Below are 16,607 nucleotides of genomic sequence, written 5' to 3' on the forward strand. Positions count from 1 at the left end.
TATCTATCTATCTATCTATCTATCTATCTATCTATCTATCTATCTATCTATCTATCTATCTATCTCTATACATAAGCTGTAAGTATACTGTAATATTGTAATATATATATATACACACATGTATACACACACACACACACACACACACACACACATATATATATATATATATATATATACGTATGAATATATATTTCCCTGTTTATAATTACATATCCATATCTGAGAAGAAATATCAGGATCCTTTGAAGTCCCAGGTACAATCCTACAAGACTCCTATGGCAAGCCGTTTTGACTTTTATTAATTCTCAGGAAATTAATTCTTGATATCAACAATTAATTTTTCCCTAGTTAAAATGTTAATTCTTGATATCAGGAATTAGATTTATACTAGTAACAATGGCTATTTTTGATATCAGCAATTACATTCCACTAGTGACAATGTTCAATTCTGATATCAACAATTAATTTGTTGATATCAGAAATACATTTTCAGATATCAGAAATGAACATTGTCACTAGTGACAATTAAATTGTTGATATCAAGAATAGACATTTTTACTAGCAAAAATTGTATTTCTGATGTGAAATTGGAATTTCAACTAGTAAGAAATTAATTATGGATATGAACAATTGATTTTGAATGGCAGCCTATGGTGACATTTAACTAGTGAAAATACAATTACAGATATCAACTATTTAATTCTTGATATCAACAAGTAAATTGTTGATATGAAGAATTAGCATTTTACCTAGTGAAAATTTAATTGCTGATATCAAGAATTAATTTCCTGAGAATGAATAAAAGTCAATACGGCTTGCCATAGGCTCCGCTATCTCTGCGGCGTGACGTCACGGCGAGGGGCGGGGTCTCGTGAATTATCCTTATTACGTTCATTCATAGCTTACACTTAAAAAGAGCAGAACGGTGCGTCTCCTGAAGTCAAGCAGTAATCCACACCGTCCATATCTCAGGAACAGACGTAGAGGTAAGAATCCAGAATGAATCAACTGTGTTTGAAGCAGCTGAAGTAGGTGAAAGTGCACGAGCCTGGTATATTCTTGTCCTTATGTCCTGCTAAAAAAAACACACAAGGTGGTCCTGAACGGCAGCGCAGTTTCTCTCTGAATAAAACACTAATGGGTGTCATTGATGTTTTTATGAATATAAATGCATGCATGTGTGTTTCTGACACTCAAGAGCACCTGGTGAATGTTGTTCAGTGTGTGTGAGGGCATCTCTGCTGAAAGCACTTACTGTTTTATGCGCGCGCAACAACTATCAAAGTTATTGATAGGTTATTATTGCGAATTATTTAATGACTCAATGCAACAAATCAAATAGCTTCGCGCGCAATCCTAATACATTTAGAGATATTAATAACGCGTCTTACGTATATGTTATAAATCATAGGTAATCCAAAATGTAAAATTCTACTATTATTTACTAACCCTCGTGTTAATCCACAGTAAAGGTGATAGTATGCAGTCACCATCCACTTTCACTGTAATGCAGTAAAATATTAATAAATAATAAATAAAATAAATGCCCTAAATACTGGTTAACGTCTCATTTTGCGTTCTACATAATAAAAAAAAATAGTCTTACAGGCTTGGAATAGCGTTTGTATGAGGAAATGATGAATTTTCATATTTTGGTGAGTTGCCCCTTTAATTTAATAGTTCGCTCATAAAGCAGGAACTATGCAAATATATATACAAACATGTGTTCCTTTTGATATTGTATGATCAAATAGCTCGCTACACGTTGCGTAATATTTAATTCCAGTTTATTAAAACATATTAGGCCATAATGGTGTTTGAGCAGCGTGCAACATCAACACAAGTCCCGTGACCTTTCGCCTAGTTTCCACTGCACCGGCGCGTCACGTGATCACCGCTGGTGGGGCCTTCACAAAACATGACCTTCATAGTAATTTACTAGATTTGCCCTGGATGATGATAATATCACTGTTATATAGTTATTACCATCTTATAATAGTATTGTATTTATATGTCGAGAATTGGAAAGCTTTGAGAAGTCGCTGAGCAGTTGTAATACACTGTAATGTATTAATTACAACCATTTATTTTATTATTGCTAATAAAAAATGTGTTTAATTACATTAGAATAGCACTTGGAATAGCATGCTGAACCGTTTGTTAGTTATTGTGTATATAAATATAAACTTTTAAATATTAATATTTGTCTTCTGAACAGTCTCTCTGTTCCCAAATCCTGCTGGTCAGGATGTTAATACATTTACATTTGTTTAGGTGTGTGTGGTTGTGGTGCAACAGAATCTGTGTGGTTTCATAATTTTTTTCAGATGGTGTTATAACCATGTGGTTGCTGAGATTTGCAATTAGTTTCCAAGGACTCCACAGTGGACACCGCTGCACAACATTAGTGCTAAAACTTGGCCACTATTCTCCGGCAAGCTCTCATTACCCTTGTGAGCAGGACAGGAAGTAATCTTTGGCACGCTTTTAAAAAGAGTACTTAATATGGAAATAATATACTTTCAAAGAATACACTGCATGCTAATGAAAATTGTATGATAGTTTGAATGCACGCATATTAGATGACCTTTAGAGTGTTTTTTTTTTTTACTCATTTTAATAGGAATTTGCATCATCACGTACAGTAATTACATATTTATTTCTACTTTCATTGAAATATGATTAGCGAGCTGCTAAATGTCCTGATTTGCACTAAAATATATTTTAATATTTAAGCTTGTATGTCACGTATTTAAATATATTTGCAATGACATTTGTAATAATGGTGTAATTTAATCATTTAAAATATATTATCTTAAAATGTGATGTGTATTACAGTTGTTTCGTTCCCGTTCCCCAGTCTAGGGTTGGGAGTAACAGGTTTAACTAAAACTACTAAGGAAGAAATGAATAAAACGAGGAGGAACCACCCCAGTCCTCTGCCCCAGAAATGCAACAACTACTTCGCTTTGACAAAATTTATTTAGAAAAGCAAGGATCATGGAAGCAATAAATGTCTTCAGGAGAGGGCCTGGCCAAAATAAACAAAACAGCAGATAACAGGAGGAGTACTAAATAACCTATCCAGGTAAAAGAAAAGAAATCAACAACAAAAGCTTTCCTCAACTCCCTCACTAACCAAAAACAGGGGTAAACAGGAGCACAAAATAAAATGGCTTCATTTTACAGCTTCCCACTTAATCATAAAGCAAATAAACAAAGAAAATTACAATACCTTTTAATACCTTAACACAGAACGTAAGTAAAAGGTAGACACACTACCAGACTAGTATCAGCCCAACACTGCTAAACAACAGGAATATACATGTAACAATCAAAAGCTATTTAAAGGATAAACGTTTGCACCACACTCAACAGACAAAGATTTAGACAACACCCATCACAAGTCTGGGGCAGAGAAGAAGTGAACCTCTCCCAGCAGTGTTCACTCGGCTCTTTTGTAGCAGCACACTCTGATGATCACCACCTGTGGGCAATTTGCAACTGCCAAGCAAGCAGAGAGAGAGAGAGAGAGAGAGAGAGAGTGAGTGCAACCAGCTCCTCAACAGATAAGGACAATATACACAAACAGTGCACTAATATATAAAAAAAAAGAAAAGTGCACTAGATGTAAATTGCCTACATATACATTATCACTGGTTATTTTCTCTCTGTCTTACCAAATAGGTTTATCTTTAATATTACTACAATACTAATGCGTTCATTTCATATAAGTTGTTGGAATATTCAGGGTCTTCATTCTTCGAATTTTGGTCCTAAAAGCACAGACCCAATTTTTCTGAAAAATAACAAAGATGCTGACATTATCGTTCTCACTGAAACCTGGTATCGAAAGGATGCGCTTACATACTGTCCCTCAGGCTACTATGAAGTAATTGTACCCTCAGTTAAATTAAGTACAGTCCACCGTGGACGAGACTCGGGAGGAATTTTGGTGTGGCACAGGGAAGCTCTGGCCAAACACATTTCTATTATTACACTAAGTAAATTTCATTGCTGGTTAAAACTAAACAATCGAATTGGCATTTCAACCACTGACACTTATCTTTGTGCCATGTACATTCCTCCAGCAGAATCCCCTTACTATGATGAGGAATATCTGAACAACATCCACACAGAGATCAGCCGTTTCCAGGCCCAGAGAAACGTGCTGCTGTGTGGAGACTTTAACGCAAGAACTGGATCTGAACCTGATAACAATGAACATGTCTTTGGCCAAAACCCCCTGAGTCTCACAAAAAACCTCCCATCAAGAAACAATCTTGACCAAACCGTAAATAAAAACGGTAGAGAATTAGTGCAGCTCTGCCGAGCCTCAGGCCTGTACTCTTTAGGGAGGTTCACGTGTTGTTCAGGTCTTGGGGGTAGTGTAGTTGACTATACCATCACTGACATGGACCTCTCCTCCTTCAGTGCATTCACTGTCAAACAACAAACTCCACTTTCTGACCATAACCAAATTAACATTTATATTAAAACACATCACTCACTAACACAAAACATACGCAAAACCTGTAAAATGTATCAAATCCAACCAGGATACAGATGGGCTTCAGACAGCACAGACAAATTTATTCAAGCCCTCAATTCTGAAGAAATTAAAAATCGAATCACTACATTTATTAACAAAAAATTTGAAACAACTAAAGATGGTGTTAATTTGGCTATAAATGAAATAAATTACATGTATAAAAAAGCAGCTTGCAAAACTGAGTTGAAAAAGAAAAGAAAAAAATTTAGTAAAAATACATCAAAAGATGAAAAATGGTTTGACTCAGACTGCAAAACATTAAGAAAACAACTCAAATATGAAACATAAAGAACCAAACAAAGCTGACATAAGAACTGAATACTGTTCAAAATTAAAACAATACAAAGACACTATCAGAGCAAAAAAGAAACACCATCTGACCAAAAGTTTACAAGAAATAGAACATTCAATAAATCATAATCAGTTCTGGGATATGTGGAATAATCTGAGCACAACAAAACCACAAGACTTGCCAATACAAGACGGAAACATTTGGACAAAACATTTTGAAAATGTATATAAAGAAATCGCTCCAAAACAACTCCTTAACAATTCTGATCAGATCAAACAAAGTCTACAAACTTATGAAAACATAATTAAAAATAATCAAAACCCTCTCGACTTCCCAATTACACATGAAGAACTGATGAAAAAACTCAAAAGCCAAAAATGTAAGAAATCTTGTGGCCCTGACAACATTCTGGGTGAAATGCTGAAACACAGCACACCTGAGCTTCAGACAGCTGTGCTCAAATTATTCAACCTTGTACTCAGTTCAGGCTGTTTTCCTGACATCTGGAGCCAGGGACTTATTACCCCTATTCACAAGAGTGGAGACAAATTGGACCCTAATAATTTCAGAGGCATTTGTGTGAGCAGTAATCTGGGGAAGTTATTTAGCAGTATTTTAAACAATAGAATAGTAAACTTCCTTAACGAACACAGTGTCCTGAGTCCTAGCCAGATTGGCTTTCTTCCTAATTATAGAACTACTGACCACATTTACACCCTACACACCCTAATCAATAAACACGTAAAACAGACTAAACACGGAAAAATATTTGCATGCTTTGTCGATTTTAAAAAAGCATTTGATTCTATTTGGCACGACGGATTATATTACAAACTTTTACAAAGTGGTGTAGGGGGTAAAGTTTATGACATTATTAAATCAATGTATTCAAGCAACAAATGTGCGATACGAATTGGCAACAAACATACAGAATTCTTCTCCCAGAAGAGAGGAGTACGGCAGGGCTGTAGCCTGAGTCCAACACTGTTCAACATCTACATAAATGAATTAGCGGTGCAGCTGGAACAGTCTACAGCCCCTGGACTCACTCTACAAGACAAAAACATCAAGCTTTTGCTGTACGCAGATGATCTAGTGCTGCTGTCATCCACCCCACAGGGACTACAGCAACACCTAGACCTGCTGGAGAACTACTGCCAGAACTGGGTCCTGGCAGTAAACCTCAAAAAGACCAACATTATGGTCTTTCAGAAAAAGCCCAGATGTCAGGAACACAGATACCAGTTCAGTCTAGAACACACGATGCAGTACACTTACCTCGGCCTGATCATCACTGCATCGGGGAGCTTCAGTATGGCAGTGAATGCTCTCAAAGATAAAGCTCGAAGAGCTCTATATGCAATCAAGAAAAAATTCCAAAATATTGAAATACCGCTTCCAATTTGGTGTAAAATCTTTGATAGTGTAATTCAGCCCATAGCGCTGTATGGAAGTGAGGTTTGGGGTCCACTCAGTGATCAGAGCTACACTAGATGGGACAGGCATCCAACAGAAGCCCTACACACAGAATTCTGCAAAATGATCCTAAAATTACAAAGAAGAACACCCAATAATGCGTGTAGGGCAGAATTAGGCCGTTTCCCATTGATTATAAATATACAAAAAAGATCGCTCAAATTCTGGATGCATCTAAAATCAAGTCCCACAGAATCGCTACATTTTAAAGCACTACAAACCCAAGAACTGAACCCTGAAAAGAGTCCACTCAGTCAGCTGGTTCTGAGACTTACTAACCTGACTAACTCTACTAACACTAACCAGTCTCAGACCAGCACTGCTTCTCACCCAAACATCAAAATAAATCAGATTATCAAACAATCTAAAAATATATATCTGGAACATTGGGATCAAGAAACCAAAACACAAAGTAAATTACAACTCTGTCTAAACAAATATGTGGGATTAATTTTAAAGTGAGAGGACAACAGGAGATGGGCTTTTTCACTGGAGGAAGCGTTATCATGGGTTATTGACTTTGGACAGAAGCAACATTTTAAAGTTAAAACACCCTAAAGATGGATTTGTTTCTTACAAACATGCACATTTTTTTCTTCACAAGATGTTGATTGATGGACTGGAGTGATGTGGATTACTTGTGGATTATTGTGATGTTTTTATCAGCTGTTTGGACTCTTTTTCTGACGGCACCCATTCACTGCAGAGCATCCATTAGTGAGCAAGTGAAGTAATGCTACATTTCTCCAAACATTTTTCCAAATCTGTTCTGATGAAAAAACAAACTCATCTACAACTTGGATGTCCTGAGAGCGAATTTATTGGTGACTTATTCCTTGTGAAAAACTAACATGCTGATATAATTTGTAATGAAAATGTTGTATTAAATAAATATCTAGTGGTCTCGAATATTACTACATGATACCATCACTCTCTCAGTATTTTTTTTCCACCTCATCATAGTAACAATTTAGAACATTCCAGCACAGTCCTCCGAAATATGAGTCATGTATCTTACCTATGATGATTATGACTCTTGTCTAACTGTTGGTTTACTCTTCTCTGTCACAGTGTGAGTGTGCAGTCAGCATGGCAGAAGCGCATCAGGCGGTGGCCTTCCAGTTCACCGTCACTCCTGATGGCATTGACCTGCATCTGTGTCATGAGGCCCTGCGCCAGATCTACCTGTCTGGCCTCCACTCTTGGAAGAAGAGGTTCATCAGGTTTAAGGTGACCTCACAACTGACCTCCTTATCCAAATGATTAAAGAGTTACTGTGCATGAGTAATATTATCTAATCAGCTCCGAGTGTCATTTTGAAATATCAATGTTTAATTTACTATTTTCAGGATAGTTTGTGCTTTGAAAATGATTGCAAAGCCCATTTGAATAAAACTATGTTTTACTATATTAATATTTGTTTAAAATTACATTTTTTTTTGGTTTCCGCAGAATGGTGTCATGACTGGAGTCTATCCAGGAAGTCCCTCGGGGCTCCTGGTTGTTTTGGTGGGTTACATGTCCACCACCAAATATGCCAAAATAGACCCTTCCCTTGGGATGTTCACTAAACTGTCAAAACACCTACCAATCAGGTAAACCACTGAACAACAGTCACCTTTTTGTCATTAGTTTTTAGCAGTTTATTATGATACATTTGGAAGATAAATAGTTCAATAACATGACAATCTTGCCAGATGTTGTTAATAGGAAAAAGTATAGCTGTCTGAAATTCAAAGTCAAATGCAAACATGAAGGTCTGATTCTTTGCTTTGTAGTTTTACCTAGTTTTGTTTTGCTTTTTGTTTTGTTTTGTTGTTTTGTTAAAAAGTATAGCTGTTCAAAGTAGAAAAACATATACAAAGTTCCAAGATTCTTTGCTTTGTAGTTTAGTACTTTTATTGATTTGTTTTGCCATTGTTTGTTTTGTGTTTGTTTTCGTAACTTTGTTTTGTAGCAGAAGACTTTTGAAATCTGTTGCTTACGAAAAGCTCAAGCATCAGATGTTTCTGTTTGTAGTTCTTTTAATCTAGTATCTTCAAAACAGATTACAATGTTATACAAGAAATGTATTTTATTACTACTGTATATCACACGCAGTTCACCAGCTTATTTTATGAGTAGTCATAACAAACAATCCCATGTCTCTGATCTAATTACACCTTTTACTCATGTACTCAGTACTTACAGTGTAGCTACAGTGCTATTAATAACAAATCATTACTTAGTATTCATTACAAATCATGAATACTTAGCATTCGTAGTGTTGACGTAGTGATCTATGCTGACTGAATATTTTATCATTTTAATGTTTACAAAAAATAAAATGATTAGTAAACTAATAATAACTAATAATCACAGTGTTTCTGAAAGGGCACAGCAGTTCATTTCTAACCTAACAGCTGTGTTTCCCTGCAGTAAGTACGTAACAGAAGAAGGGCAGCGTGTTGTTGGTGGTGTGCTGATTGGGACCGGATTGTGGATTGCTGTGACTTTCGTAATGAGGAATGCCCTCAAGTACTTGCTGTCCTGGCACGGCTGGATGTTCAGTCGCCATGGATCTTTGAACTTAAAAACAAAAATTTGGTTGGTGAGTGTGGCCTCGATGGAGAATCGATCACTTAAAAGAATAATTTGCTATATTATGCAAATATTGGTCATTTTTGTAGTCCACATGACCCAGAGTTTTGGTTTTTAGGTAATCTATACCTTTAACACACCCAGCTTTGTAAATATTTCCCTAGAGTATATTAAGAGAGAGTCCAAAGTCTAATAAGTTGTTTGTTTTATAACATAATTTAAGCACTGTTCTGGTAATCGCATGTTTCTTATGAAGTTTTCTCTGCGTCATTGTGTCAGCTTTTGATATATAGCTGTTCACTAGAACTTGTCTAGTTTTATTATTGGAAGAGTCATGCTTGTCTCATGTTTGACTCTTGTCCCAGTATTAACGCTATTCACACAGGTGTTGGTGAAGTTATTTTCGGGGACAAAGCCAATGCTGTACAGCTTCCAGAGTTCACTACCACGGTTACCAGTGCCTCCTGTAAAAGACACTGTTAGAAGAGTAAGCAAAGAATTTTTATTGCATTTTAAAAAGATCTAATTTATTAATAGGTCAATGACTGATTTTTTTGCAATGCACTTCTTTTTAAAAACCTTCACTTCTTCACATCTTTATTGTTTTTTTTGTTTGTTTGTTTGTTGTTTCAGTATCTTGAGTCAGCTCGACCTCTGATGGATGATGAACAGTACAAACGTATGGAGGGGTTGGCAAAGGACTTTGAGAAGAACTTGGGACCTAGACTGCAATGGTATCTGAAGCTCAAATCCTGGTGGGCCTCCAATTATGTAAGTTTGCTCTTTTTCTGCTATTCAGTATCACTCTCAACAGCTTTTCTTGAGGGATTTTGGGAACTTTTTTTAAGTGCAGTCTTATTATTGTCACGTGTCTGTTTCCTTTAAGTTCTGTTTTGCCCTTATTTGGTAGTTCCTGTCCTTGTTTAGTTAATGATTCATCCTATTCACCTGTCTTGCATTAATTATCTCGTTTGCTCCTTTGTTCCCTGTTCTTTATAAGCCTTGAGTTCCTTAGTCTGGTTTGTCATGTCTTAATGTTATGTTGCTATTTGCTTTATATTTTGAAATCTCATGATCATTAAGAAAAGAAAAAAAACAATTTTCACTGAACTCCCCGTTTCCTGCCTTCCCTGGAGCACGTACCGTAACAATTATATCTCATTATAAAAATGCCTCAACTGTTTCAAGTTTTTCTTTCTTTTAAAATAGCATGAAGCTTCTTAAATAATGAATGAACCTTACCTTTATTTGAGATTTTTGTCATACCTTGTATTATGAATATTTGACTTTGTTCTACTGTAATCCTCTCAGGTCAGTGACTGGTGGGAGGAGTATATTTACCTCAGAGGTCGAGGACCAATCATGGTCAACAGCAATTACTATGCAATGGTAAGACTGATATGCAATGGCTAATCTGGATTTTGTTAAAAAGAAAGTAAAAAAAACCCATCAAGAAGGTGAAATTTAAAAAGTAATTAATCAAAATATGAAATTAACAAATTTACATTACGTTTTGCTAAAACAATTTTTAAATAAATCTTCTACCTGGGTCACCAATTTTGTAGTGTAGAAATGAAAAAAAAAATTTTGCTTGTAGAACAAACTATTTTTTATATAAATTTACCATCCGGGTCACGGCACCAATTTTTGTGGCGTAGAAATTAACAAATTTACATTAAGTTTTACTTGTAGCGCAAACTACTTTTATAAATCTGCCATCCGAGTCACAACACCAGTATTTGTGGTGTAGAAATTAACAAATTTACATTTTGTTTTGCTTGCAGCACAAACTATTATTATAAATCTGCCATCTGGGTTACTGCACCATTTTGTGTGGCATAGAAATGATTAAAACATTTTTTTATAAATCTTGCACCTGGGTCACAGCACCAATTTTGTGGTGTAGAAATTAACCAATTTACATTAGATTTTGCTTTTATCAAAAACAATTTCATTAATCTGCCATCCGGGTCACGACACCAATTTCTGTGGTGTAGAAATGAAGAAATTCACAGTAAGTTTTGCTTGTAGCACACACTATTTTTGTGGTGTAGAAATTAAAAAATGACATTATATTTTGTTTGTAGCACAAATAAGTTTTTATATAAATTTACCATCCGGGTCACGGCACCAATTTTTGTGGCGTAGAAATTAACAAATTTACATTAAATTTACTTTATCTGTCTTTATCAGGACTTCCTCTATGTGATCCCCACTACACGTCAAGCCGCCCGTGCTGGTAATTCCATCCATGCCATCATGATGTACAGAAGAAAACTGGATAGAGCGCAGATCAAACCAGTGAGTGTAGATTCCACAACAAACATATTCATCAATATTCCCTTAACTGAATGTAATGATTTTTATACCTTCATTCTATGCAAGGATAATATATAAATTTTACCACTGAAGGAAATCAAACACTTTAAAGTGTCTTCTTGAAATCCACCTAAAGCCTACATAATATATCTTAGACTCAAAGGAATAGTTTGCCCTAAACGTAAAATGTTGTGTTATGTCACCTGCATGGTTTGCTCTTTTTTTTTATGGAAGATATTTTGCAGGATGTCAAGCAGCTCCTTTCCATACAACAAACTGCCAAGGTTCTAAAACAACCACAACAAATAACATAATAGTAGCCAGTATAACTCATGACTTGTACGTATACAAAGTCTTCTGAAATAACATGATAGCTTTCTGTGAGGAATAATGCCAAAAAATGCTTTCAGATGGCATTACTTTACTTACTTGACTTTTAGTCATTTAGCAGACGCTTTTATCCAAAGCGACTTACAAATAGAAAAAGTAACTAAAACTAAGTCAAATCTCTAAATACTATATACACACATTTAAGAAAATAAAGAAATTAAATAAAACTGACAAATGCATACAACAACATTTCAATACTAAACATTTAAATGAAAACAAAAAAATAAGCTAAAAACAATTCAAAATATTAAAACAACAAAAGGTATGAGTATAATAATGCTTCTAACATAACACTAAGCTAAACACCAAAAACAACTACGTGTATCTACAGCCACACACACATACATATACATACATATAAAAATAAATTCAATATGTACAGTATATTATTTTATTTCCATATAGTATGAAGTACTAAAATAAATAAAATTAAATAATACTAAAACTGAATAAACAACCTATACAGACATCAACACTGAGCCAAGCACATGTTTTAAAACAACAACAACAACTTACACATAGTAAGAAATGGTTATAAAAACTGAAACAGAAAATAACCTTATTACTATATAAGCGTCATCATGCAAAATATCTCCTTTTTGTGTTACACAAGATAATGTCATAGAGGTTATGAAAAGGTAATGAAATGCACTTTTGGGTGAACTATTCCCTTAAGTGTAATTATTAATGTTTCATAGGTCTAGGTAATGTATGGGTCAGCGGCGGTAAGCACTACTCAGAAATCAGATGAAACATTAACTACTTCTGAAAACTATCACAGCATGTTTGTGTCTGTTTTTTGTTGAAAAAGGCTGTTTGTCATGTCATACTCTCTCTCTGACCCCCCAAACTCTGTGTGCATGACTGTGAAAGCATCCCCCTCATAAACGATCTTGTGTTTTGTTCCTCGCTTCCGGACATGTCTGTGTTTGCTATGTGTGCTCACACACCACACGCACAGTTATACTTGCTGGAGAAGCGAGTGCCGCTCTGCTCGGCGCAGTGGGAGCGGATGTTTAACACGTCTCGTATTCCCGGGCTGGAGACAGGTAAGAGGAGGGGCTCATCCATCCCGACACGCACCTGACCCACACCCTTCATCAGCTCCAGCAGCGGCCGCCTCAGACTCAGCCTCAGGACAACAGCACAGCAGACAGGAGAATACAGAGCTAATTGACTCAGTGGTCGACTGATAAGGGTTTTTTATTGGCTGATTTCTAGAGAGCAGGGTGGATGATGGTGGATATAATTATGATTTATATGATATTATTAGGGCCGGGACTTTAACGCGTTAATTTAGATTAATTAATTACACAAAAATAACGCGTTAAATTTTTTTAACGCATTTTAATCGCACTTATTTTTGCACCGCGGAACGTTTCTCACTGGATGAGTTTCGGCGGACCGATTATACTGGAGCACCTACTAGCGTTCAGACAAAAGACGCAAAGAACGGACTTGCGTTCTCGTGGAGAGACCGGTCTTGCCTATGAGGCGCCGGGCTTGACAAAAGTCAAGCGAACACGGGGAGAGTGCGCGAGAGAGAGCTTCCTTGGAAGAACGAACTCGGAAGGACACGAGAACACAGAACGCACACTTATGAGAACTGAGATGTACTGTGTTCCTGCTTAACTGACCGCATAATCTCAGCATAAGAAACGGCCAATGAGCAATCAATATTACAAAATGTCATAACTTATTAAAACATTTCATATTATTATAGATATTACTTTCATATAATTGTATTGTGTTTTATTTTACAGCGTTATATGTTTTACTGTTAAGATTAATTTTAATATGCCAATAAAAATGCAGACTTTCTCCGGGTCTTATAACTTTATTAAAATTAACCAAAACAAAACGATAAATGTTTACTTTCAACTTGAAGAGCCGTTAAGTATTTGTGAGAGCGACTTTAAAGCTTACAGGCTTCCGTACACCGGCCACCCACAGCGTTTTCTGGGATTTCTAACGGCTCGATTCTCTCAAGTCTGCACTCGATGCATCCTCAGTTTCAAGAACATATCCGGGCACTTTCATGCATCCTCTGTACTTGCATTCTTGAGAATTGGAACTGAACTTCGACAGTTAATGATGACGTAGAACGAGAACACAAGGACGCAAGATCGCTGAAGAACGCATATTGAGAAACAGCCAAAAACAAACCACAGTGAACATGGACAAAGAAGCTGATGAGACCGCTTTGGTTGGCCCTGTGGATGGGAAATTTAAAAATCCATATAAAAAAAGTTACTTCTCACTGTTCTCAGGTCAAATATTTATATGCGATTAAAATGCGATTAATTTCGATTAATTAATTACAAAGCCTCTAATTAATTAGATTAATTTTTTTAATCGAGTCCCGGCCCTAGATATTATACAATTTAATGATAGCAGGCGACACCAAATCTTTCTTGGACACAACTAGCAGTTGCAGATGATAACTATAATATCCAATACTGATAATAGTGATACACCAATATGTCAGACAATTATAGAAACAGGTAAATAGTTGACAAAATATTTTATATGTTATTATTATAATTTATAATTCATATTATTATTGTTTTTGTTTTTATTATATTAATCATATATTGATATTTTATGATATTTATATAATAACATTATTTAATTGTATGAAGTATGACTTCCTTTATTTGAATTTTGGTACAAGATTTTCTATATAATTATGATATATCTATGTCTCATAACTGTTATATATACAATTTTTCATAATATAAGAACACTTCTGGATTCCTTCTCCTTATATCAATAATAGTGATACAGCAATATATTGGCTAAATATAGAAATAGTTAAAAAATAATACATAATTAAAAATAAAATACATAATACTTAGGGTTGTCAGCTGATTAAAATTTTTAATCTAATTAATTACCTGATGTGCCGATTAATTAATCAAATTAATCGCAAATTAGATTTGGCTGTGAAATTACCCACAAAGATCATTTAAAGACATTATTGTGTTAAATGAGAAAGTATCAAGTAGATATTTCAAATAGTAGCTTTAGAAAGAAATATTTTTATTTGATTTGACATAAAATGTATTATACGTAAACGTTTAGGCTACAACAGCCTAACATAAACTATGGAACATAAACGAAGATAATTTAAGAAACATTTTTTCATAATGCAATGAAAATCACTGGTAACTAAAACAGTCTAGTTACCTAGTCTTCAAAATACTTTCTTTTATGTTGTGCAAAAGAAAGTCAGAGAGGTTTTAAATGTCATAAGGGTAACTGATGACAGAATTAACATTTTTTTGGTGATCTATCTCTTTAATTTTTTTGTTTTAGTCAAATGATAAGCAATAAGAAACTAAAACTGCCAGCAGGTGGCGGTAAATGTCTTTAAGAGTCATTCATTCATTTGATTAATTCAAACTTCTTCATTAAAGGAACACTCCACTTTTTTTGGAAATAGGCTCATTTTACAACTCCCCAAGAGTTAAACAGTTGAGTTTTACCGTTTTTGAATCCATTCAGCCGATCTCTGGGTCTGGCGCTAGCACTTTTAGCTTAGCTTAGCATAACTCATTGAATCGGATTAGACCATTAGCATTTGGTCATCAAAAATTACTAAAGGTTTTTGATAATTTTCTTAGTTTCTTAGTTTTTGAGTCTTGTGTAGTTACATCGTGTACTAAGACCGACGGAAAATTAAAACTTGTGATTTTCTAGGCTGATATGGCTTATCATAAATAAAATATTTTGTATTTTTTAAATATATTTATTTTCAGTGCGTTAAAATATTTTTATTGTGTTTTTATTGTATTTTTATTGTGTCATAGCTAATTCATCTTTTCATAACTTTTTTTTTTTAAACTGACGGCCCTAATAATAGTTCATTATAATTGTGATCATCATAATATTAACATAATACAATATTATAATAATATTTTAGTAGTATTATTTATTAAGACCATTGCACACCGAGTCCGTAATTTTCATCCGAGATTTTCGCACATTAAAAAATAAATACGACCTCATGTTGTGTCAATCACGTTTACACACTGCCTTCGAAACTTTCACCCGTCATACAAAATTTTGGATCAGGTTCGATTTTCTGCATTTTCGCATCCATAGGAAAAGTATATATTGAAAAAAAAAAAAATAAATAAAAAATGCATACTAAATTTTTGGACTCAGTGTGCAATGACCTTTATTTATATCTTATATTGTATATGTTAATTATATATTAATAAAAAAACAAATTTTTTATAATTGTATAATTTCATGTCATTTATAAATAATTTTTAAGCGTTATTTATTTATAATTGCTCTAATGCCATTTACAGCATGATGGCATTTTTTTCTTTACGTTGTTCATCAGTCACCCCACACTCTACAAATGTGCCTGAACCATTGGAAAACCACTATCAAATAATCCTAAAATATCAAAAATCATATATCGTATCTGCCTGACTGGTATATCGGTTTTGAAATTGTTTTTAGAAGGTATTAATGTAGGCTGTTTTGTCATTTGGCAGCTGTGCTGTTATTCGGCGGCTGGTCTTCATGTTGAATTCATCTCTCCTGATGATCCTTCACTCCTTCCACCTTTTCCTTTTTAGTTTCTGGTTTTCCATGACTGTTTTCCTCTACAGGTATTTTGGGTTTCTTCCTTGTTTTCGTGTTTGATCTTCCGTTCTGCTTCACAGCTCATGGTGTTAAACACAATCCCCATGTGCTCCTCTCAGTACGAGCGTATATTCAACACCAGTCGAGTTCCCGGTGTAGAGACAGGTAGAGCTTCCCTCTCGCCTGCTTCACTTCGCAACCAATCCGCTTTTAGATGCTAGCGAGCGACCGCTGTGGCCTGAACTGCATGAGGGTTTGTGATTAGGATTTGTGCTCTATACGGCTGGCATTGCTGGAGGAAGCAGATGGCGAGGAATTAGTTTTGTGTGCTTAACTGATTCTTAACTTGATAACCTGTTTGTGTGATTTAATGATTAACCTGTTATCTAAAAC

General features: G+C 35.0%; 1 protein-coding gene across 2 annotated transcripts in view; it reads left to right on the forward strand.

The window, feature by feature from the left end:
• Window positions 1–896: 896 nt before the first annotated feature.
• Window positions 897–16,607, forward strand: part of LOC306868511 (carnitine O-palmitoyltransferase 1, liver isoform-like) — a 34,480-nt gene continuing 18,769 nt past the window's right edge. The window contains exons 1-9 of one of the 2 annotated variants that reach the window (XM_079414714.1): window positions 897–989; window positions 7,395–7,553; window positions 7,776–7,918; window positions 8,742–8,913; window positions 9,289–9,390; window positions 9,537–9,674; window positions 10,215–10,292; window positions 11,097–11,204; window positions 12,574–12,661. In XM_079414714.1, the coding sequence (XP_079270840.1) occupies window positions 7,413–7,553; window positions 7,776–7,918; window positions 8,742–8,913; window positions 9,289–9,390; window positions 9,537–9,674; window positions 10,215–10,292; window positions 11,097–11,204; window positions 12,574–12,661 (970 nt within the window). In that variant the 5' untranslated portion in view covers window positions 897–989; window positions 7,395–7,412. Of the gene's footprint in view, window positions 990–7,394; window positions 7,554–7,775; window positions 7,919–8,741; window positions 8,914–9,288; window positions 9,391–9,536; window positions 9,675–10,214; window positions 10,293–11,096; window positions 11,205–12,573; window positions 12,662–16,294; window positions 16,380–16,607 lie in introns of both variants that reach the window. The other variant, XM_079414713.1, reaches the window with a different exon arrangement.

The sequence above is a fragment of the Barbus barbus genome (assembly GCF_936440315.1).
Source record: "Barbus barbus genome assembly, chromosome: 50".
Classification (NCBI taxonomy): domain Eukaryota; kingdom Metazoa; phylum Chordata; class Actinopteri; order Cypriniformes; family Cyprinidae; genus Barbus; species Barbus barbus.